The sequence below is a fragment of the Eupeodes corollae genome, chromosome 2 (assembly GCF_945859685.1).
Source record: "Eupeodes corollae chromosome 2, idEupCoro1.1, whole genome shotgun sequence".
Taxonomy (NCBI): domain Eukaryota; kingdom Metazoa; phylum Arthropoda; class Insecta; order Diptera; family Syrphidae; genus Eupeodes; species Eupeodes corollae.
In genome coordinates, this window is record NC_079148.1 from 51,861,193 (window position 1) to 51,886,812 (window position 25,620).

The 25,620-nt window shown below is 34.0% G+C and overlaps 1 protein-coding gene across 1 annotated transcript in view; it reads right to left on the reverse strand.

Annotated features, from left to right (window-relative positions):
• Positions 1-992: 992 nt before the first annotated feature.
• LOC129947552 (probable ATP-dependent RNA helicase CG8611) overlaps positions 993-25,620 on the reverse strand; it is a 44,394-nt gene continuing 19,766 nt past the window's right edge. Inside the window, exons 6-7 of the mRNA XM_056058155.1 lie at positions 1,312-1,501; positions 993-1,237 (exon numbers count right to left, since the gene is read on the reverse strand). Of these exons, the coding sequence (XP_055914130.1) occupies positions 1,060-1,237; positions 1,312-1,501 (368 nt within the window). The 3' untranslated portion in view covers positions 993-1,059. The remainder of the gene's footprint in view (positions 1,238-1,311; positions 1,502-25,620) is intronic.

Below are 25,620 nucleotides of genomic sequence, written 5' to 3' on the forward strand. Positions count from 1 at the left end.
AAAAGCTACGAGGTTGGGTCAAAAAATTTGCGGAATGGAAGGGCCGAAAAGGTTATTCTTGCTTTCGAAAATGATTTATCAAGTCCTTCAAAATAGGCAGAAATTGCTGGCTTCACGTATTCGTCATTAGTAAATCTCTTTCCACGTACTTTTTTCTTCAGATTTGGAAATAAAAAATAATCTGAAAGGGCAAAATCTGGGCTTTAAGGGGGGTGTTAAATAAACTGAACCCACATTTCTGCTAAACAGTCATGGCAACGTAACCCTGTGAACTGTTGAATAGTCTTGCAAAAGTAGAACACCCTTTGTCTGTGATGGGTTCTTTTAAAATATGTAGGATGTACTCGTACTATCCCCGGTTATATTGACATCCCTTTCCTTGCAATCAATAAGCCAAATCATCTCCGATTCCCAAAAGACTGTAGCCATGATTTTTCTAGACGATTGAGAGATCTTGAACTTCTTAGTTCTTCGCCTCTTTTGGGCCAGTGCATAGCTTCCTGTTTTGAATCAGGCTCAAAATGTTTTATCCCCAGTCACAATTTGGGCAGTAAATTCATCTCTCTTTCCATTAGAGAGATTCAAAAGCTCAAGAGAAGGCTTTACTCGTTGTCGCTCCTGAACAGCTGAAAGCATTTTCCGCACCTACCTTGCACCGACCTTAGACATACCAAAATTTGTATGCAGAATATTTAAAATGGTTGTAAGTGATTCTCCAACCATTTCTTTAAATTTTTTCTTCTTTAGTTGAGAATCTTCCAGAACAAGTTTCTCTACTTTTCCGACGATCTCTGTGACAGTTGCCTCCCCAAGCAGGGATCTTCTTCTAATTACTCACTACCTTGTTTAAAAAGACTATGCCACTTTTAAATCATTGTTTTCCCAGGGAAAGAGTCCCCGTAAATAGCTGACTGATCTGAGATATTTCCTGTGCGCTACGCTTTGATCTTTTCGTACAACTAAAAAGTAAAAATTAAATTTTCTTGCTAACGGTTAAAATTTTTATAAAAATTAAATTATCGACATTTTTTACATGATTTTTTAACAAAATACAATTTTTTAATTTATTTTTTTTCTTTTCATATCCGGCAGTCCACTTCCATATTCAGATGTTGTGAGTGTCCTTGAATTTGTAGCAAATTTGTTGAGTCTATTATTATTTGTCATAGGACCAGTAACAGTTGTGGCATATAATCGTTTTCTTGTCTTTTTCTCTTCCTTGATTTTTTCAGGATTCCTTTAAATATTTTAAAACAATAACAATTATTAAGTTTTGCATATGAATAAATAGTATTTAAAACAATTGATTACCTTTCTGTATATGTTAATCTATTTGTTGGTGGAGGTGCTTTCGGAGCAGCATGTTTCTTTGTAAAGGATGTTGGTTCGTCCTTAAGACCAAATGACTTCGCAAAATGACCCATATGAGCGACTTTGATATTGAAAATTGGTTTGAGTTGTTTGGGGAACGTTGAATAAAACTTCATCCACGACACAAATGCTGAAAATAAAAATAAAGTAAATTAAAAACCGTTAAAGTTATAGAGGTTGAGCTATTAAAATCAAAAGAGGCCGCGATGTGACCCAAACCAAACTTCTCTGCCGATATTTCAAAAAGTTTTTCAAAATATTAAGAATACAATTGTTTTTAAGAAAAAAATTTCGAGTCAATGGGTCTGGTGAATAAGAAAAAGTTACAGCTTAAACTTGGATTTTTAAGTCAAAGCTAGGTTTTGTGTCATTAAGAATCAGTTTTAGCTAGATGATAAAAATGTCTCCTCGTAATAGCTATTACTAGATTCATGTGGCTTTGGCTTATTTTTCAGCTTAAGCTCCAAGTTGTGTGACTTATAACAGCTTATGCTAGAATATTGCAGTCAAAGCTACACAAATATCAAGATTCCCGGAAAACTGACTAGAAAGTTCGACTAGTTCTTTATTTAAGATTTCAATTCAGTTGAACTTCGAAGGTTCGTGGACCTCTGAGCAGATGACTACTATTTTTTTTTGAGATATCGGAGTGAATTTGAATTTAAGTTTGATGTATAGGACATGATATTGGAGTTGAATTCACTACGGTACAAAACTATTAAACACATGACCAACAAAATTGTGGAAGAAAATCATATTAAAGTTAAACAATTTACAAGCGTGAACGCCCAGTGGCCAGGCTAAGTTCATGATTTGCGGGTCTTCAAAAGATCGACACTATATTCATTAAAGTACGAGAATATGTTAGAAAATGATACCGTTCTTTAATTTTTCTAGATACGGTGTAACTAACATATTGGTTTTAAATGCCTTACACTACAATAATCTGCTAAGAGCGCGTTGTTGCAGAGAGATCTTTTGACCAATGAAAACAAAAGTGTTTGTGTTTGCAGCACAAAATGTTGTGTGGTTCCCACTCTCGTCGCTTTCTCTACTTTACAATTTGGTAAAACAGTTTTATGACTTAATACCTGACGATATCCGATAGCCAAGCAAAGGCAGACAACAGCAACAATAATTAGGTGAAAACGTTAATAACTCAGGTGCAAACAAATTTTTTAGAAAAAAAACTGCAAACGTCTGTTTCCATTTTCTTGGGAAAAAACTTAAAAAGTCGTTTTTTAGAATTGCTCTACAGAATCGAAACTGATAATAGGCAGTATTGAGAACAATAAATAGCTAAAGGACGGTATAGCAATAACTGTCTTGGGCTCGTCTATAAAACATCGGATAAGTAAGATTAATACTAACCATACAGTAAGTAAACAGATTTGATAAACCAAAATCTAACGTTCACTTTCTTTTGCTTTTCGGTAATAAATTTCAGTTTAAGCTTAAGCTTGTAAGCCAAAACATGAAACTTACTTACTTACTTAAGGTGGCGCTACAGTCCTGTGTGAACTAGGGCCTCACCCAACAAACTTCTCCATCAAGCTCGGTCCCTAGCTAGATGTCTCCAGTTTCGCGCTCCAAGTTGGGTGAGGTCACCCTCCACTTGTGCGCGCTCTTCCTCTACTGCGCTGTCCTGTGGGTGTGGATTCGAAGACTTTCCGGGCCGGAGCATTGGTATCCATGCGCTCTACGTGACCCAGCCATCTTAGTCGGTGGACTTTTATCCTTCTAGCTAAGTCTACGTTGCTGTACAGCCCGTACAGCTCGTCGTTCCATCTTCTCCTATACTCCCCTTCGATGCATACGGGACCGTAGATCACACGAAGAACTTTTCTCTAGAACCGACCCAAGGTGATTTCATCCGCTTTTGTCATAGTCCGTGCTTCTGCACCGTATAGCAGGACGGGGATGATAGGGGTCTTATATAGCAACATTTTGGTCCCTCGAGAGAGGACTTTACCACTCAATTGCTTTCTTAGTCCAAAGAAACAGCGGTTAGCAGGAGTTATTCTGCGTTTGATCTCAGCGCTGGTGTTGTTTTCTGCGTTTACAGCGGAACCTTGGTAGACGAAGTCCTTGACTACCTCAAAGTTACGTCTGTCGATATTGACGTTTTGACCAAGACGCCAGTTTTGTATGTCCTTTCTTGACGATAAACCCATTTCTGCCACCTCTGTCTCAATACTCACAAAAGCCCCATTGACATCACGCTGAGTTTTCCGATTATGTCAATGTCATCAGCACATGCCAGTAATTGGACAGACTTTTGAAAGATAGTGCCTCTAGTGTTGACATGTGAGCTCTGCACTATTCTTTCAAGCACGATGTTAAAAAAATCACATGACAGCGCATCACCTTGTCTAAAACTTTTTTTGACATCGAAAGGTTCTGTTAAGTTGTTTCCAACCTTTATGGGACAGCGTGAATTCTCCTTGGTCATCCTACACAAACGGACGAGTTTGGCAGGGATGCCAAAACTAGACATGGCTCTATACAGCTCGTCCCTGTATATGCTGTCATATGCGGTCTTGAAATCGATGAAAAGATGGTGGGTGTCGATTTGGTCAGGATGTTATGTCAGGGGCCTTAAAGTTTTTTTTTTGTCTCTTTCTAGGAAATGGAAAATCCTCCAAGAGCAACTCTGCTTATGAAAAGAGATTTCTTAAACTAGCCATTCGGATTCGGCATAAAATTGTAGGTTCCCGCTCTTCCTAGGAAATGGCAAATCCTCCAAGAGCAACTCTGCTCATGAAAAGTGACTTCTCAAACTAGCCATTCGGTTTCGGCTTAAAACTGTTGGTTCCCTCTATTCCTGACAGTATAACTTGCAGGCAGAAATGTTTGTGAGTTGTAAGTTAGCAGACCCTAGTTCCTTACGGACTGTTGCACCACCTAATTTATTTCTTATAAAATAAAATGCCAAATGGATTTTTCTAAAAAAAAATTAATCTATGTTAACAACAAAGTATTTATGGAAATTGGATGTTTCTAAAAATGTTACCAAAAATGTCAATAAAGTTATTCTGCTATGAATTATTTTACATATAATCTAATGTTTTGTATTCAAAGTACTCGCAGAAACAAATGTTTTTTTTTTTTGTCAAGCCCACAATTCTCTAAAAACATTCGATAAAGGTTTTGGGGACCTTGAACCACCGAGAAATTTCAAAATTTAAAATTCGACAAATCGGACCAATTACAACAACTTAATATGGAAAGTTGAAAAACATTTAAAAGAATGTATTGATATTATTTATAACACAAGTTTCATCTAAACAAACTCAAGTTACACTTTTTTAAAGAAAGTTAATTATATTAAAAATTCCGAAGTGCAAACGTAGCTTTAAAAAAAAAGAAGAAATTCTCTTGTTCATGCGTCTTCCACAAAGTTCTTATTTTGCCTTTTTGTTCCAGACCAATGATACTCTAAACGTAACCACAAGTGCTTTTGACAATTAAGGCTGATAATATCTTCAAATTCTCGAGCAATTATTCAAAATGCAGATGGGTTTTGCCTAACAAGGATAACAAACCTACCTACATATACATACGTACATCTTCAAGAAGACAGGAAGGCATAAAGCATATCAATTTCATCCATTTGTTAGTTAATTCCCCGATGAATGTCTGAAATGTCCTTGGGGGTATAAGATGTACATATATACACGAATACATATTATGCCACAATGGATATTATTGATACACTAAGGATATATAAGGACCCAGAGCTCAAGTCAGTTTGGTTCTTCTTTTTAATTGGCTAAATAAAATTATTGCCAAGAAAGCGTATCAGGATAAAATGTATATATACACTTATACGCTGTATGTATACGTGCCACTTCCACATAATAGCTTTCATTCGCATGTATCGTCTTCTAATGGAGCTCCGTTTTGTGGCATACCAATGGATTCATTATACGGAGCTTCAGACAACGAGCAACGGTACGAGACAGGAAAAGAGGATATATTAAGAACAACAGCATCTATACAACAATAAATAATGAAAATAATCAACAACATACCTACACAAAAAAAAAAGAAAACAACTTAACCATCTCGAAGAGATATCCTTATCCTTCCACAAACGGGATGCTTTGTGTATCCTTTTATCTATAGACATTGCACCGCCTTTCTCTCTCTCTCCACTTGCTTCCTCATGGCTCTCACATGTCGAATGAATTTAATTTCCAACGAACGATTGTCTCGAATAAATTCGGAAATTACCGTCATCCTTAGACACTGAGGGATACAAATTAGATTCATAGCTCCATCTATTTGGGACCTATTAAGGACGTGTATATATGTAGGTACATGTTCTATACTAGCTATGGGGGAGGAGCACAACTTGTCTGTTTTTTTTTTGGAGGATGTTGGCAGATTTTAGGATCAGGATGTGTCAACCGACCACAAATGGATTACCATCAGCGAAAATGAAAATGTTTTTGTTGATGATATGAATGTACGAGTGTGTGCAACAGAGCTATGGCGCAAGGATTAGGGAGACAAAAACAAGGACAAAAGATGTCTGACGCACGGTTGTTGAGGCAAAGCTTCTAAAGTGCAAAACAGCTGCCGCCATTCTGTTTGCTGGTTCTTAAAATTTAAATTTCTCATACGTGATGTGATGAGGTGGAGGTTTTTCGTTTACATAATTAAATTGTGAAGGAAGTAATCTTCTTATGGAATACGATACGAGTACTTATTCTGCAGGTTTGACATTTTTATTAATTGCGAAAATGAAAGGATCATTCATTGTTGCGAAACGGTTTAGGTAATTTTACCTATAACAGTAAATAGGTTTTGAAAAATAGTTGAAACCTTCGTCGTAATTTGTTGTTATTCATTTTCTTGATAGGAATCAGGAACAAATTACTTAATCATTTGGATATCAGCTGAAGTATATGAGCCTTTTTTCGTGTTCTACTTAAAACGCATTAATTCAATTTCGATTAAGATACAAAAACAAAAACAAGGATATTTTGTAGGTAGGTACAGAACTTATTTATTATTATTACGATAATAATCACTTATACCCATATTTATAGCAATTTCGTGCATTTACCAATATTTTGCCTTACCGCCGGCAGCGCCGCAATGCCACCGCGTTGTTAATAACATCAAATAGGACGGCTAGAACTTAACTCATTAGTTGAACCACTTAACAGAATGTTGTTATTCGTTGTAAGCTCTTAAATATCAGGACTTTTATGTTACAGTATAGGTTGTTATAAGTTTTGATGCGATATTAATAACCGGCAACAAGGTGAAACAAAAAACATATAAAATACATAGGTGCTCGTTGTTTCGGTTAAACGACACAAAAAAATAAAAATTGAAGAGTATTTGATTATAAATAGTTAATGTTGGAATAAATTTTAGATATGAATCTAAAGTGGGTTAACTTATAGGAGGACTGAACATTAAAATATAACATAAAACGAATGGTCGTAATATTTGTATTCATACACTGGGGCCGTTGGTTTTATAAATTGGCAGAAATAAGTATAACAGGAAAATATTATGACATCAATTAAGGTTCTTATGAGTACGTTATTTTTTTTATAACAGGTTATCCATTTTGGGGTTTCAATAGAATTGGGCTGAAATTTGACACCTGTCAAACTAAATTGTTTAACCATTTTTACTTACTTACTTCAGATGAAGTCCGACATTAATGAAATTGGATCACATAACTATCGCATAACTTATTAAAATTGTTAAAACCTTCTACAAAAATTGTGATTCTGCCACAGCCACATGTCGTGCTTTAAGAGGAGATTATGGTTTTTATAATCGTCCAACTAAGCAAGCAATTGTCAAAATTCTGAAGAAATTTGAAGATACTGGATTGGTTACTGAAGCCAGCTGACCATTCAAAACGTGCGTCGTAGATACGTCGAATGGGTGCTTCAACAACAAGCTGTGGACGGCGATTTTTCGAACAAAACTTTCTTCAGTGAAAAAACGCATCTCTTACTCGGTGGATATGTTAATAAATAAAATTGTTGTATTTGGCTTACTGAGAATCCTCAACCTCAATTAATTGAAAAAAAGACTATTTCATCCACAAATATTCACTGTTTTGTGTTCTCTTTGGTCCGGAGGAGGTGTGATTGAACCTTACTTCTACGAAAACGACTGTCACCGTCAATTCGGAGCGTTATTGTCATTCGATAACCGAATTTTTAAGGTGGCGCTACAGGCCTGTGTGAACTAGGGCCTCACCCAACAAACTTCTCCATCTAGCTCGGTCCCTAGCGTTCTACGTGACTCAGCCATCTTAGCCGTTCGACTTATACCCTTCTGGCTAATTTTACGTCGCTGTACAGCCCGTACAGCTCGTCGTTCCATTTTCTTCTCTACTACCCTTTGATGCATACGGGATCGTAGATCACACGAAAAACTTTTCTTTCGAAGCGACCCAAGGTGCTTTCATCCGCTTCTGTCATAGTCCAAGCTTCTGCACCGTAGATCAGGATGGGGATGATAAGGGTCTTATATAGCAACACTTTTGTCCCTCGAGAGAGGACTATACCACTTAATTGCTTTCTTAGTCCAAAGAAACAGCGGTTAGCAAGAGTTATTCTGCGTTTGATCTCAGCGCTGGTGTTGTTTTCTGCGTTTGACTACCTCAAAGTTACGTCTGTCGATAGTGACGTTTTGACCAAGACGTCGGTGTTGTATGTCCTTTCTTGACGACAGCATGTACTGCTTTGCCCTCATTAACCGTTAAACCCATTTTTGCCGCCTCTGCATCAATACTCACAAAAGCCCCATAGACATCACGGTGAGTTCTTCCGATTATGTCAATGTCATGTAGTGTTGACGTGCGAGCTCTGCACTATTCTTTCAAGCACGATGTTAAAAAAATCACATGACAGCGTATTACCTTGTCTAAAACCTTTATTAACATCGAAAGTTTCTGTTATGTTGTTTCCAACCTTTATGGAGCAGCGTGAATTCTCCATGGTCATCCTGCACAAACGAACGAGTTTTTTTCGTCGTCTATGTTGAATGGGTCATACTGCCTGACAGCGGAATTCAGTTCGTCGTCGCCGTTATACAGTCTGCAGAAATGGTCCTTCCATATCCTCAGCATTGACTGTGGTTATGATGTTTCCACTTTCATCTTTTCAGCCTTCGGTTCTAGATTTATGTACCTGTGAATTTCGTTTCACCTGTTCATAAAACTTTCGAACTTCATTCCTGCTTTTAAACCTCTCAACATCTTCGACCGCGCGCTTCTCATGCCCTCTCTTTTTCCTGCTGAGAAGTCTTCTGCTCATAGAGCTCAAAGACAGCTCTCGTCCTTTTATGCAGCGTTGCTTTGCTCGGCTGCATTTTCCTGCCGACATTCCTCAGCATTCCTTGTTGGTGGCTGCTTGAAACCCAGCACATCAGAGGCGGCTTCTCTGATTGTTCTTGGCAATGTTGTTACTGGTTTTCGATACATTGTGTTGGCGGCAGAGAACTTCGAGAGAGGTTACTTGTAACTCGGCCTGAATCCGTTGTCGGTAGAGTTGTCGTGCAGGCTGTTCTTCCCGATTATTCCACCAAAGATGTCTTTCCTTCCTAGCTTGGCATTAAAATCGCCCAGGACAATTTTAGTATCGTAGCTAGGACACTGCTCACATGTTTTGTCTAGGAGCTTGAAGAACATATCTTTGGTGTTTTCGTCTTTCTCTTCTGTGGGGGCGTGTGCGCATATCAGCAGTCTAGGGCCTCCAACATTCCACGTGCATATCCGAAGTTCGTTGTCCTTAATTCGTTTGCGTTGGTTGTCAACAGTAAATCCGTCCTTTTTCGAGGCTTGTTGGTGCTTCGCAACTAAGAAAGATTTTACATGGCCAGGAAATCACCCCGACCGACGGCACAACCCCCAACCTGGAAGTCCAGATCCTAAGTATAACTCCAAGGATGGGGAGCCGGATAAAACCGCTCCTTATAGGCCTAGGCTCCGAATAAGTCGAAGATGCCCTGCCCTATAAGGTGTTCACTACGTAGTTCAACCTTACTGGAACTGTAGACGCCACCGTTGATTCCATCTCGGGAATTCTTCCGCTGCCGTCTGGATAAGGAAGGATGCATTAGTGGAAACACCTCCCCCCCCTCTCTCATTCGAAGAATACCACCATGATAAAAAGTGGTTTCAACAAGACGGTGCCACATGCCACACAACTCGAGCAAATATGGCTTTATTGCTAAGATATTTCCTGGTCGCGTAATTTCTCGTCGTTGCGATATCAACTGGCTACCAAGAACATGTGATTTGACACCATAAAATGGATAATCCTGTATAGCTGCTACCAAATTTTGAATGGAATCTTTTTAAAAATGTGATAAGTTGCAAACCAAAATATAAATAAATGGGGTTTCAAAAGAAGGTTTAATTTTAATTAGCCTTTTATTTGGAGAGATATCAGCTGAAATTTCACATTCGACCTGTAACGATACTTGCTTCAAAAAAGCCTTGAAATTGAAAAAATTGATTTCTAAAATAAAAAAATTTTGGCAAACACGGTGCTAAAAAAACATAAGAACTTTTGCTACATCTTGATCACATTTAAGCAAGCAATGTGTCGATAAAGCCCCAGGTTTATAAATTTCGCAGTGGATTCCCCAAACGACGTTTAAATGTATTTTGCATAGACTTAGGTCTTAGAACTGTTAAAGTTCAGTTGACAGGAGAAATCAAACAGGGCGTTTGGAAGCAACATCGTATCTTCGCTGATTCGGTCCTTGAAATAACTGAAAGATTTTCATCAAAAAACTATTTGAGTGATGAGGAGACTTTCTTAATAAGCAAAATTATCAATATTATAATATTTTTATAATCCAAAAATCAACGGTCGACAAAATTTTTGCTCCGTACAATCTAATTGAATTGGGGTTTGATGAACGTAATTAAAATCAGACTCCAAAATTACTCTCACACGTCAGGTTTTTGAGATCTTGCTTTTTAAAACTCGAAAAAATACATATTATTATTTTTGAATAAAATATGTGATACTTTTCGATGTCTATGTAAAATGTATTATGTTTCGTAAAATGTTCAAAACATATGCATTTGACAATAATGTGAAAAATTATACTGAGGATTACAGTCTTGCAAATAAAACAACCATCTGGATATCCAGGAAAGAACACTGGAAGTTAAGAACATTACCTCAAGTTCACACTTAGGGACATTTGGACAAGAAACTAAGACTTGAATGGGTCCGTCACTACCAAACTTGGACATTAAAATAATGGACACATTATTTTGTGTAGCGATAGGGTAAGTTCGAGATTCTAAAAGAAGGTGCCTATCGTTGTTACATTAGAACATGGTACAGTTTCTTTAATTTGTTTGGAACGCTTTTGAGAAGATTCGACTGTTGATTTGGTCAAAATAGCGGGTATTCACAACAATGAGTGTTATACAAATTTTATTCGGCACATAATCAGTAGGTATTTCTTGTTTCAGCACGATAATGATTATAATCACTCTTCTAAACCATTCATAGACTTAGTTTAGGTTTGGTTGATAAGCTGGCGATTGATGACATTGTCGCTATGTAAATCCATTGTGATACCCTGAAGTACTTAACTTCCCTAAAAAAACTGATATTACGGGTTGTCTTGTTCTTACCATATAGAGGCTTTGATAAAGCCTAACAGGCTTTTTCTTGGGATATATTCGTATGGATTGTTTGTCTAGATGCGAATTTTGTTTTTTTTTTTCGAATTGGGCCCATTATTCCCTGACCGTGACACAGGTTTTAAGGCATTTCTATCTTTCATTGGTCTTCTAGAGAATCTTGTTAACAATGATGCGTTTTATCTCGAAAGGTTGGTTGTCTATGATTGAGTCTATACTTAATCAGCTTTCTCATTTTCAGGTACACCGCTATGACCTGGTCCCCTGCGTCAAAAAGTTAATAAAATATTTAAAAGGCTAAGATTGATCATAATTAATGAAAGTAATAACTTGTTCTTCACAGCCCCCAAATATCAATCATATTGAGTTATTGTACATTGAACAGAGGAAAGCAATTTAGAACTTTTACTATACTTTTCTGGGATTAATTGCAGAAGGAGTGCCGTTCAATAGATTCTGATTATTAAGGTACAGAAATGTATGGCCCGAATGTCAAACTAACGTTTATGCAAGCAATAAATCAAAATGATGAATTCAAGGAAATGGGGACACAAAATTTAAGATTTAACTAAAAAAATAGGTGGGGCAACAGTCCGTTGAGAACTAGAGCCTGGTGACTTACAACTCACAACCATTCCTGTGTGCGAGTAATGCTATCAGGGATGGAGCGGACCTACAGTTTTAAGCGGAATCCGAATGGCTAATTTGAGAAAGCACTTTTCATTACAAGAATTACTCTTGGAGGATTTTTCAATCCCTCGCAAGAGGCTGTATACGTAAAAAAAACTTTTAGATGGCACTAGGTTGGCTTAAGTTGTGCCATTTCCGGGGTGTCAATATTGTTCATATTCATTAAAATTTTAATTTTTCTTTAAATGAATGAATTTAATATTTTATCCTTACAGTGAGTGTTTTGTTTCTCACCGAGTTTTATAAGAGAATTTTTATGGGTTTTTTGGCGCGGGTAAATTTTGGCGTCCCGTGGCGGCCATTTTGTTTTGGTGACATCTGTCAAATCTTTAGTTTATTATTCATTTACTTATGCCAACTCATCATGGCAAGTTACACGATTGAACAGCACGTTCAAATGATAAAACTTTATTATCAAAATGAGTGTTCGTTCAGTAAACAATCGGTTCAGTAAACAAGTACTTTGAAAGAACGCAAGATCAGCCGAGAACATCGCCGTAAAAGTGTATAGCAGAACCCGAGGCAGAACTCGGCCTTTCGCATACCTCAAATAAGCGAATTTTACGTCGGGACTTAGGCCTACACCCGTATAAGATCCAACTGACCCTCAGGAGCTCAAAATCCATGAATATAGATAACTCCGTTTGTTCACTGACTGGGCTTCGAATCGTTTGAAAGAGGACTCCAATTTTGGCCGAAATATGATCTTTATCGACAAGGCGAATTTTTGGATGAATGGCAGTGTTAACAAGCAAAATTGCCGTATATGGGACGACACCAACCCACGTCTGCTTAACCAGGTGATAATGCATCCTTAAAAAAGTTACCGTTTGGTGTGGATTTTTGACGTGATTGTTCCGTACTTGTTTGAAAACGACATCGCGACGTTAGTGAGGCGGTCACTGTCAACAGCGAGCGCTACATACCGATGATAACATATTTCTAATAGCCCAACTGAACCATATGGACCCAGCTAACATGCGGCTCCAGCAGGACGGCGCGGGGCTTTGTGTTACACAGCAGACGTCACGACATCTACACACAACTTATCTAAACGCCCTTATTGAAAAACCCTTTATTTAATATTTTTTGTTAATTTGTGTCTAATTTTCTTTTTTTATCCCAGCCAAAGTTTGACTTTAACCTTAACCTCTAGAATTTCTTTTTTGGGGAGAAGTAAAATATAAGTTCAAACCTAAGAATTCGTAAAACTATCTTAGACATAGGCACAGGAGTCAATGTTCGTATTGGTCATGGAAAATTATATAAAAAGGATATGTTGCTTTTGGCGAAGGTTAGTTAGGTGATATAGTTTCCCATTGTCAATGGCAATGTCTTTGCTCCTTACAAAGCTATAAAAATTCATTGAATTTCATTCAAAAATATTCGTTTTTAAATAATATCAAAATGAAACCTCATATTGGAAAACCCTTAACCCAACATTTCAAACACAGCCATTAAGGATTACTGTTGTGCTAACCCGCCCCATAGTTTAACACCGTCTTTATTTTTGTTGGCTTATGCCATGTAGGGATGGGAGGAGGGAGATCGCCAACATAGTCAAGTCAAGTAATTACACTTTTGTCGCTAGGTCAGAGGAACTCAATTAATGAAACTTCTCCAATATTATAGGTTCCCGTTATTCATTATTCTTTCTATGCATATAAATTGTTGTATATGTATGTGTATGATTTTCATTGGTTGTTTTGTTTTGTTTTGTGTTTCATTTGACGTACAAATAGCAAAAGTTAATTTCCAACTTTATATTTCATCATCGTTTGTTGATTGTGCTTCTGCTGCTCCTGATGGCTGCCCTATCCACTCTTTTTAGTTTGTTTGGTTTTATTTTATTTTTTTTTTGGAATAGAAAGTCCTTTTCGGTCAGAAATTATTTCTATAGTCTCTGGGTATATTAATATTGGTGGTCGTGAGAACGCCGCCGACGACGAACTGTGGGAGGTATGGCGGTATTACTTTTTTTCACTGTTAAACTTGAAGTTAATTTCGATTGCGTGAGGCGATAAAAACTGTTATATTAGCTCTCTGGAGTTAATTAGACAGTTGTTGTTGCCAACAACAATCACAAAGGGATGATGGTGGTTAAAAACAAAAAAAAAGTATCAAGCCAAAAGGACACAAAAGGGGTGATAAAAGTTTTCTGGTTATAAGTTTTTTATTTTATGTTTTTTTAAAAGTCCATTTGATTTCTGGAAATGTTTTTTTTTTTCTATTTTATTTTTGTAATAAGTAGGTATTGAGTAGGTGGGGAGGGAGGGGGTGGCTGGTTGAAGGATATTACCGTTTCTGTAATGCCGTGGTTATTTGGATGCAACGATGACAGGTTGGTTGGCCATAATTACAAATCCTTTTGATTTTTATTTGTGACATTATTTTTGATTATGTCAACGAAGAATACTTACAAAAAGGGTTTGAGTTTTTTCTTTCTTTCCTCTGTGGTTTAAGTTAACTATATTTAAATAATAAGTGGGGTTTAGTTGTCTTGGATATAATTGCGAGACCTCTAATTGCTGGTTGGTTGGATAAGAGTGGAAAGGATAAATTATTAGAAACAAAAAGTCAATTTGGAACAGGATTATTTGGGTATATGGAAGCACAATCATTTGAATATAACTGGAGTCATTATGTGTCAAGCGATGTTGAAATGAGGAACGAGATCATTAATGAACTATAAATAAAATAAGTGGAAACTATGATTTTAGGTTATGTAGGTATTATACACAAGAAAAAAACCATACCTACTTGAAATTTTGGAACAACAATTTTCAATTTATATAAAAATTAGAGGAATCTAAACTTTATTTTAACTCTTTTTATGATGGGTCTCTGGTTTTTTTGTAACTTGGTTAATAAGGCTGTTCCAAGTTTGTCTTAACTTTTCCAAAACCTAAATAAAAGGATTTATAGAGATATCTGTGTGATGGTGTGTGCCTACGTTCGGGAACATCTTTTCGTCGGTCATATCTCAAGAGCCGTCAGAGATATCGACTTCAAATGAATTTTGTTTTACACATGACAACACCAAGAGTTGCAAAAGAACATTGAAAAAGTTAAAGTGGGTGGTTTTTGCATGCATTGTTTTTTTTTACATAAATGGTGTACATCCGAAAAAAAAATTCAATAAACTGAAACAAATATTTTTCAACAATTTTCTGAAATTTGATAAAATGTTTAGAAATCGATTAATAAATACCTAAAAAATAGTATAAAAAGTTGGTAATGATTTATATTTGACTTGAATATCTTTGCAACAATTTAATATTCATAAATTGTGTTTTATAAAAAATGTTGTTTTTAATATTAAGTAAACATTTTAGAAACATTCAACTGTAAATTGGTAAAAACTGATGTTCGATTCAAATATTTCTAGAATAAATAAAGGTATTGACTTAAAAATTATTTAATTCTATGCAAAATGTTTTTTTTCAATTTTTATAATTAAGAGTTTTCAATAAATGCTATTAATCAAACTTATTTTATCATATTTCAAATATTATTGTCAACTTTAACTTAATATTCATCAAAAAAATTGAGCTGACAACAAAAACACGAAAACCTACCAAAAAACTAATAAAAGTGGTTTTGGACTTAAGTATCTTGAGAACAAAATAGGATATTAACTACAAATTTTTTCGTCTTAAGGAAAATATTGTTATAATGCTTTGAAAGACTTTTAGAAATATCTACAAACGGGTTCGAATGGAAAATTTTCAAAATATTGATAAATGATAATCAGAAATCCAAACATTGCGACTACAACAATGGTTTAAAGACAGGCTTAAGACGAAGAACGACCAAGAAACAAGCATTTTAATAATTTGCATGTTTGACTAAACTATGCTGGGTCCAAGATTTTTAGTTGTTACGTGTAACACGAAAAAACTACGAGGTGTGTTCAAAAAGTATCCGGAATTTTCGTTTTTTTTTCCAAAAAAATATTTATTTTTTCGTTTACATCAATGTGGTCCCCTTCAAAGTAGTAGTTTTTTCATAAATCTGAGCGGTTTTTACGGATTGCTTCATGCAAACATCGCATAACTTCTTGATGCGCTATACTCGTACTATTATAATTGAAGGAAACTTTCACATTTGATCGAACTTGACGTGCTTGTTTCGCTCTTGGTGACGTTGGATGCTTTGGACGATTGTGCTTTGGTTTTGACATTATAACCTTACACCAATGTTTTATCGCCAGTTATGACCCTTTCAAGCAAACTTGGATCGTCGTTGACTTCATTTACAAGTCTAGAGCGATGTTCATGCGATTGTTTTTTTTGGTCAAAATTCAGCAGTTTTGGAATGAATTTTTTAAAAATCGCCGAGCTCATAAAAACACGGCGAACCTTAACAACTATTACAGACAAAATAAACAGTGAACACAACTGAAAATTGCATCATACTTTAGGGGCATTTATACCAACACAAAAATTGACCTTCGGACTCTCCAGACCCACGAAATTTAAAAATTTCGGGTACTTTTTGAACACACCTCATATATGGTAATTATTGAATCACTAAAAAATGTCGGGTTTTAAATCAAAAATGACATTACGATGGTAGCGAAGTCAAAAAGGTGTGTCCCTCTATTTCGTCCACCTGTCTGTCCATGGCCTACAGCCTAGACTATTGCGACTATTGATTTTTAACTTGGAAATTAAAATTTTGAGCCGAGTTGCTCAAAAATCAAGGTTTTTTTAAGAAATTAAATACATTTCAATTTTTGAAAAAACAACTTTTTTCAGGTACATTTTTAAATTTTAAAATATGGAAAATATTATTTTTAAACAGACTCATTGGATACATGAGCTAGTTCATGCGACCCAGTTTATTTAGTTTATAAAGAGTGAGTTTTTAGCTAATATATTTTTGGCAACACTGGTTTTAACAGCTGACGCACGTTTCGTGTTTTGTTTCACTGTCAAACATCTTCAGTTTGTTCTATAATTTAACACTGAATCGTCTTACAAACGAACAACGTTTGCAAGATATTGAATTTTATTATCGAAATGCGTGCTCTGTTAAGAAAGTTCATCGCTCGCTTCTTCTGAAAAATTGTGTTCAGCGACGAAGCTCATTTTTCGCGCAATGGGTACGTAAATAAGCAGAATTGTCGATTTTGGAGTCAACATCAGCCAGAAGCATTGCAATAGTCTTACAGTTTGGTCCGGTTTATGGGCTGTTGGCATCATGGGACCGTACTTCTTCAAAGATGATGCGAATCGTAACGTAAGATGATATCCAACTTTTTTTGCCCAAAATTGAAGAGCTTGACTTGCATGAAATTTGGTTTCAACAAGATGGTACCACATGCAACACAGTACACACAATAATGGACTTATTGAGAGGCGAGTTCGGTGAACATTTCGGGACCGGTCAATTGACCGCCTAGATCGTGTGATTTAACGCCTTTAGACTATTTTTTGTGGGGCTATGTTAAAGCTCATGTCTATACAGACAAGCCCGCTTCAATTGACGCATTGGAAGACAACATTGAAGCATTCATTTGTGAGATAGCTTGGACTAAGCGGATGGACCATTTAAAGCGCAGTCAAGTTCAACATTTGCATGAAATAATCTTAAAAAATTAAGTTATATGGAACGTACTTACGATACAAATAAAGATTTCATGCATTTTCCGAATTTTATGTGTTTTTTTTTATATACACAAATTTTTGTATAGCTTTTAAAAATAACCCTTTATATTAATAACAAAACCGGGTATATTTAATTAAAATTTAAATATTGATAAATAATTAACAGAAGTTCGAACATTGCGACTTTTCCAAGACAAGTTTAAGACGACCAACAGAAGAATCTTTCACAATTTTTTTTATATTATTTATTAACAATTAATTTATGCTCTTTCTTCATCTAAAATAGTTTGTAAACGGCTGAAAGCACCACTAAAACATAGTCCGTTCCTTTCTTTTTATTTTTCGGGGGTTAATGAAAAAAATTTAAATATCGTTTTTCAAAACTTAATTCAATGCAATATTTATTAGAAAAGACGAAGTTGGTTATTTTTTTGGACAGGAAAAAAGATAGGTACGGAATGAAAACGGCTAGATTTTCGGTTAATATAACGAAAACAAAATTTTTAAAATAGTCTTGGTTACATATTTATGATTTTGGACCTCTAGTGAGGAAGAGAGCGAAAATTTCGCGCTTTTTTCGTGTATTGTTATTTTTTACCTTGAAGGACAATTTTTTTTGAACAGAATCATCTTTTATGATTGGTACATTTAACGGTTTTCAGAATACAGTGGTTTAAAAACTAGCTAAACTATGTTTTTCAGAAAACATCGACGAATTAAGGCTAGAATAATAAAAAAAAAAACAATTTTTTACAAGGTATACCATAGCTCTGGAGTGAAAAGCTTAAGCCAAAAGGGGAATAAATGGGATGGTGGGGTCTTTATCCTCATTGTTAGCCAGGAGCGGTAATTTTCAAAAAAAGTAAGTTGACATACGACATCAAAAATTGAAAAATAGGTTCAACCGACATTATCGTGTAATAACTTTTCTCAAAGCCAGAAAACCATTCTTGCAGTACCTTTTTCAAAAATATTGCTTTTTCCGAGGTATCAGAAAAAATTTAATCTCAAATAATAAAAAAAAAAAAGTTTAATCTTTGTTTTTTTTTTGTTTTTAATTTTTTATTAAACACCAAAAAGCCAAATCTAAAATTATAATTTAAATGCCCTTCATTAGAAATAAAACTGCTAAGTTTTAACTCATTCGGCATAAAAAGTAAAGGGTCCTGCAAATAACTTTTTTTTTGAAAATGCTATAAAAACAATGAGTGTAGCTTCGGCTGTGTGGCGCGTAGCGCCCTGTTGAAAACAAATTTCGTTCAACAGGCGCGATAACGATCGCAATTGACTGTATCGGATTTTCAATGTATGCGTGCGCGTTTTGGTCTAGAGGCATGATTGGGACATTTTCTACCCGCCAAGATCAAAATGAGCGCCATCTGAAAAGATGATTTTTTTTGTCAAAATCGGAATCTGCTCTAAGCGTCGTTCCCAGCATTGGTCAAGCGTATATACAACCATATTCGTTCAGCGAAAGGATAAAACTAATTATCTGTCAAATCAGACGTGAGCAATTGTTTACGTTCACGAAATAAGCACTAGTTGAGAAAAAAAAAACCTTAGATGGCAGGTCCTATACTTTTATGGCTCTTTTCTCCTAAGCTTAAAGGCGTCTCAAGCCAAAGATTTCTTATAACTTTATTGATCTTTTTTATATCTACGTTTTACTACCACGAAACTGGCATTAAAATGTTAACGTTTTAAGTGTATATATTATTATTTAATACAGTAAAAAAAAACTACTTTATTTTATTCACAATTTTTTTAGACAATTATGTTCGAATATTATTTTGAAAATCAAGAACCACGAAAAAAATGTGTGCACATATGCGTTATAACATTGTTTAAATAAAAATTAGGCTTCGTTCGCATTCCAACATTTCTTGTTAAAGGTTAAGTTCGTACCAAAAAGAAAAACGTTAACTTTGCCCCAGTTTACCCTACCTACCTAGTTTTTGAATAGAAAGTTTTTGATTTTGTGCATGCACATATTTTTTTATTTTCGGTCAAATCAAAAGATTCTGTATCAAAAGTTGTAGAGCTCTAAATTTTTTATATTGTTTAGCCTAACAGTTTTTCAATAAATAACGGTTTTCGCTCTTAAGCAAGTATAATCACGACAGTTCAAATTTCAATGCATTTTACGAAAACGTTTTTTTTTTACTATAAAAACATGAGGACCAAAAAATAAAACAAAGGGCCAATATAAAAACTATTCTAATATTCTATAACTAAAATTTTGACATATCTCGACGTTTCAAAATCCCTAGAGTGTACATAAAAGATTTTTAGAGAAATGCCTGTGTACATTCGTCTCGTAAGTTCGTGAAGTTTTGTTTCGTCGTCCATAGCTCAAGAACCAGTAGAGATATCGACTTCAAATAAATTTTGTTATACACATAATAATGCAGAAAGATGCAGAAAGGTTTTTTTTACCATAGGAATTTAAAAAACAGGTGAACATTTTAGAACCCAAAATATCTCACTTGAATTGAATTTATTATTTTATATATTGTAACGTAAAACCAAACAAGTATATTTTTGGAAACAAAAATCCAATTTTACAAACAAACAATTATTTTATTTCTAAAATAATTTTGTTCAACGAAGAATAACGTTTTTGACATTTGATAAAATTTTGAGAAAAATCGAATGGACAGTTTTTTATAAAAAATAAAAACCTGAACAAAACATTACTTAAATTTGGTAAAATTTGATTTAGACTCAAATATCTTTTCAAAACTTTGAGATATTGGCTTTAAATAAATGTTATCTTATAAAAAATATTGTTTTCAACATTCAGTAAAATTTAAAAAAAACATTCAATGGACAGTTTTTTACAAAAAAAAAAACCTAAACCAAACATTACTAAAAGTTAGTAAAAATTTACTTTCGACTGAAATATCGTTTTAAAATGTAAAAAATATTGGCTTCAAACTATTTTATATCACAGAAAATATTTTTTTCGGCATTCGGTAAAGGTTGTATTAAGATCCAATAGTCATTTTTTTTTCTAAGGAAATAAAATCTACAAAAAAGTACGCAAAATTGGTAAAAATTGATGTACAGTTTTCGACGATGTCTCGTAAATATAAGAAGACATTGACTTCAAATTATTTGATTCATCCAATTTGTGTTTGTTTATATAAGAAATAAAAACTTTTAAGAAATGCTCCTAAAATTTATAAAAATTGGTTTTCGACTAAAAACCTCGTTGACAAATATAAGTTTTGAAATCACACTTTTTCATTATACGCAAAATATTATTAGTAATTTTAAATTTTGTAAGAATAATTCAACTGACAACTTTTTTTTAAACAAAACACGGAACCCTACACACTTATCAGAAGTTGTCAGAGTGGGTTGCATCCCAGCCTCTTTTTTTTTTATTTTTTGTACGATGCACCAATGACTTTATACAAAACTCTAAAAATAAAAATCTTGAAACCAAATGATTTTTTAATTGTTTATTGTATTAAATTTAATTACATATTTTCCCAGGATACGAAAAATCGATAAAATGCCAAGACTCCCAACATCTCGCTTCTCTCATTTGAATAAAAGAACATTTATAGAGCCAAAGTTGAAATGCAAACTCATTCTTCTATGTATTTTAGCAATAGTCGTAAAATCTTTCTTCTCAATTTTTGTATTAATTTATGTATCGCTTTCAATAAAATTCCCATTAAGAAAAGTTTAAAATTCAATTTCTCATCATTCGTTGAAATATATTTTGTTTTATATATATTCATATATATGTACATATTTTTACCAACGAAGTTCAACAATAACAAAAACACACTCAACCCATATTGTTTGAAAATCAATGTAATTGTGGACAAGAAACCGCTCTTCATTCGTTACACATAAAAATGCAAACTCACCCTCAAACTCCTCCAAACTCTCAACTATGAAAAAAAAAAAATTAAAAAGGACTCTTTAACAATTTAACTTTCAATTTCAATTGTATAACTTGTGAGTGAGGCTTGCAACAAGGGTTCCTTCTTCTTCAATGCTGCTCACTTCAACATAAAATTGAAATACGAAAACTGAAAAAAAAATATTCTTTCCCAAGTACCAAAGTTCTCGGTGAGTCCTTATGGTCGAAGAGCCTGCCAGTCTGCCACCCATAAAGAGTGATTTCCTATATAGAGCCCAAGTCAAGAACTTGCGGACGGACACCACCGATCTACTCGCACCGCACTCCATACCTACTACAACTTAGTTTAGTGCATTAAAACAGCGGCACTAAAGGAAATTCTTCCGTCATCCGGTCGACGACGAGCGACGTCGTCGGTCGTCGCTCGTCGTCGTCGACTTTGGAATAGGACGAGGTTGAGGACAAGGTTTGAGGATAAGGTTTGAGGATGAGTTGGTTAAGGGCGATGACGACGTTTCCATTGTTGAAATGAATAGTCGAAATGGCTTTTTGATTGGTTCAGTTTATTGTTTTACAGTCTTCGTGGCTCCGTGGCAAAAGGATAAGTGTTTCAAAGTATATGAGTGGGTTGGATTGGGTGGTGGTTCAGGTATGGGTTATAGGGTTTAGATTTGAGCCGAGTTCCTGTGCTTGTTCTCGGTTTTTTTTGTGGAACCCCTGCTGAGTGTTTGCTTTTCGGGGTGATTTTATTACAGTTTTATTTGCTTTAAGTGGTGTTTCTATTAGTCAAACCGTTACATGAAGAATCCTAAAACAGCGCAACCCCCTTCAATTTTGGATTTATATAAGTATACTCTTATAAGTGTACAGTGTTAGGATACACATATTCCAGCGATTCTCCACATTCTGGCGTTTCGACGACTATACTTCTACCCTGCTACGATGTGGAAGACCACAAGAAAGGAGGGGTGGTTATTCTTTTTTGAAGGTTGAAGTGATACGCGAGAACAACGAAGAAAACAAATCGAATGGATTAAGTGCTTTTTGTGGCTTGTAATTCACTTCATTGAATCTCAATAGAAACTTGTTATTTTTTGTACTTTTTTTGTAGTTTTCAACGAAAAAGTTATTTTATTGTTTTTATTTTTTAATGAACTAGACAGTTAATGGAAATTAAAAAATAACGAAATAAATTTTCGACATTAAAAAATTAGAAAATCGTCAATTATGTATGCATTTTATTTTCATGTTAAAAAATATTGAGATTTAGTTATGGGAAAAAATTGAAGCCTTAGCAAAAAAAAGTTCCTTGAACAGGGTAAAAGAGGGATCAAGAGGGGTTGGAGTTGTCTTGTGAGCCCTCATATGTAGAAATTCTACACAACACAGAATACTTTTTTTCATCTAATTGATATATTTGGAAAAAAGTTGAACATATGTTTGAAAAATATGCAAACTTTTTCGCTGTTAAGAAAAATTGACAAAAACAATGGATATTTCACACCAGAAGCAGGGTGCGAGGGTCCAACGCGCGGAAACATATCAACTGCTAACGATATATGTAGTTGTATTATGTCTAATGCTGCAAGTTTTACTCACGTTTTTAGAAAACAATGTTTAACTCGATGGGATGCAACCCTACCTGCTAACTTTCCATCCGTACCCGTTTGTCGATTCGTCTAAAACTTTAACAATATTTTGTAAGAGAAACGAAATTTGAAGTCAATGTCTTTATTTTATCTGGACTCAAAAAGTTCTTAACAATTTTTTATTTTTTTTGGACCGGTTTTCGTGTTTTGTAAAAAAAAGTTGTCCATTGAATTTGTCTTAGAAAATTAACTAAAAATTAGCAACAATATTTTGCATATTATAAAATAAGATTTGTTTGTGTTTCTATAATTTTTAGTTTGTGTTTCTATGATTTTTAGTCGAAAATCAATATTTGCCAATTTAAATAGCATTTTTTTAGAGTTTTTATTTCTTATAAAAATAAAGTGCACGGCAAAGTTACAAAAACTAGCTCTGGTATGTTTTCTAAAATTCAAATACCATTTGATTTTTTAAAAAAGCCTTCATTTATTAAAACTTTCATTTGAAAATCGTTAAAGCGTTTTTTTGTTAATTAATTTTCATTTAAAAATATTTTTATTTTATGTTTAGAACTTATTTTAATAAGTTTCATATTTCAATTTTGTGAAAATGAAAATCGAATTTCGAAAAAAAAAAATGAATTGAATCGAATCGAAAATTGAAGTCAATCGACCCATGGTTTAGGCTGTAGAGGTGAGGCCAGACAGACGGACGGAACCCAATTACTCCCCATTTTTTCGACTTTATCATCATAATGTCATGTTTTACTAAAATCTCGAGTTCGAAATTTTTTGAAATCAAATAGTTGCCATACAGTTCCAAAAAGTGCTTTTTGTGGCTTGTAATTCACTTCATTGAATCTCAATAGAAACTTGTTATTTTTTGTACTTTTTTTGTAGTTTTCAACGAAAAAGTTATTTTATTGTTTTTATTTTTTAATAAACTAGACAGTTAATGGAAATTAAAAAATAACGAAATAAATTTTCGACATTAAAAAATTAGAAAATCGTCAATTATGTATGCATTTTATTTTCATGTTAAAAAATATTGAGATTTAGTTATGGGAAAAAATTGAAGCCTTAGCAAAAAAAAGTTCCTTGAACAGGGTAAAAGAGGGATCAAGAGGGGTTGGAGTTGTCTTGTGAGCCCTCATATGTAGAAATTCTACACAACACAGAATACTTTTTTTCATCTAATTGATATATTTGGAAAAAAGTTGAACATATGTTTGAAAAATATGCAAACTTTTTCGCTGTTAAGAAAAATTGACAAAAACAATGGATATTTCACACCAGAAGCAGGGTGCGAGGGTCCAACGCGCGGAAACATATCAACTGCTAACGATATATGTAGTTGTATTATGTCTAATGCTGCAAGTTTTACTCACGTTTTTAGAAAACAATGTTTAACTCGATGGGATGCAACCCTACCTGCTAACTTTCCATCCGTACCCGTTTGTCGATTCGTCTAAAACTTTAACAATATTTTGTAAGAGAAACGAAATTTGAAGTCAATGTCTTTATTTTATCTGGACTCAAAAAGTTCTTAACAATTGTTTATTGTTTTTGGACCGGTTTTCGTGTTTTGTAAAAAAAAGTTGTCCATTGAATTTGTCTTAGAAAATTAACTAAAAATTAGCAACAATATTTTGCATATTATAAAATAAGATTTGTTTGTGTTTCTATAATTTTTAGTTTGTGTTTCTATGATTTTTAGTCGAAAATCAATATTTGCCAATTTAAATAGCATTTTTTTAGAGTTTTTATTTCTTATAAAAATAAAATGCACGGAAAAGTTACAAAAACTAGCTCTGGTATGTTTTCTAAAATTCAAATACCATTTGATTTTTTAAAAAAGCCTTCATTTATTAAAACTTTCATTTGAAAATCGTTAAAGCGTTTTTTTGTTAATTAATTTTCATTTAAAAATATTTTTATTTTATGTTTAGAACTTATTTTAATAAGTTTCATATTTCAATTTTGTGAAAATGAAAATCGAATTTCAAAAAAAAAAGAATTGAATTGAAAATTGAAGTCAATCGACCCATGGTTTAGGCTGTAGAGATGAGGCCAGACAGACGGACGGAACCCAATTACTCAATATTTTTTTCGACTTTATCACCATAATGTCATGTTTTACTAAAATCTCGAGTTCGAAATTTTTTGAAATCAAATAGTTGCCATACAGTTCCAAAAAGAATCGAGTAAAAAATGGAGATTGGTGTTTTCCAAGACCATTATATTCCGTTTACAACTAAATATATAATAGAATGTAACAAATTTGAAGTCAATTACTTATTATCGAGAAATCATTTATTTGATCTCGAGAATCGAACGTTAATTTTTACCAACTTTTAGTAATATTTTTATATGTTTTTAATTTTTGTAAAAAAAAACTGTCAATTCGATTTTCATTCATTGCATAAGTTTTCTTTGTGTTTTCGAGTTTTAAGCATTTTAAAAATTGTATTTATTGAGAAAAATCAATTCAATCTAATTCAAATTTCTAAGATTTTAAAAATCTGAACTTATTTTCTAAGAACAATTTTTTTTTATCTTTTTACTTTCATTTTTTCAAGAAAATTCTAAAAAATACATATATATTGTAAGTTAGAAGTATATAAAAGTATATAATGGAAAGATTTATCGCATCCTTCCTTGATTTTGAAAAATTGGAAGGAATAATGTCTTCTAATCTTCTTATCAGATATGGAAGGTCAATTAACTTTTGTCAGTGGTCAGGGAAGCTCTGTGATAGACTATATTGAAAATAGAGACTGTACCGTATTCAGACCATTTTCCAATGATCATATCGTTGGGACTGAT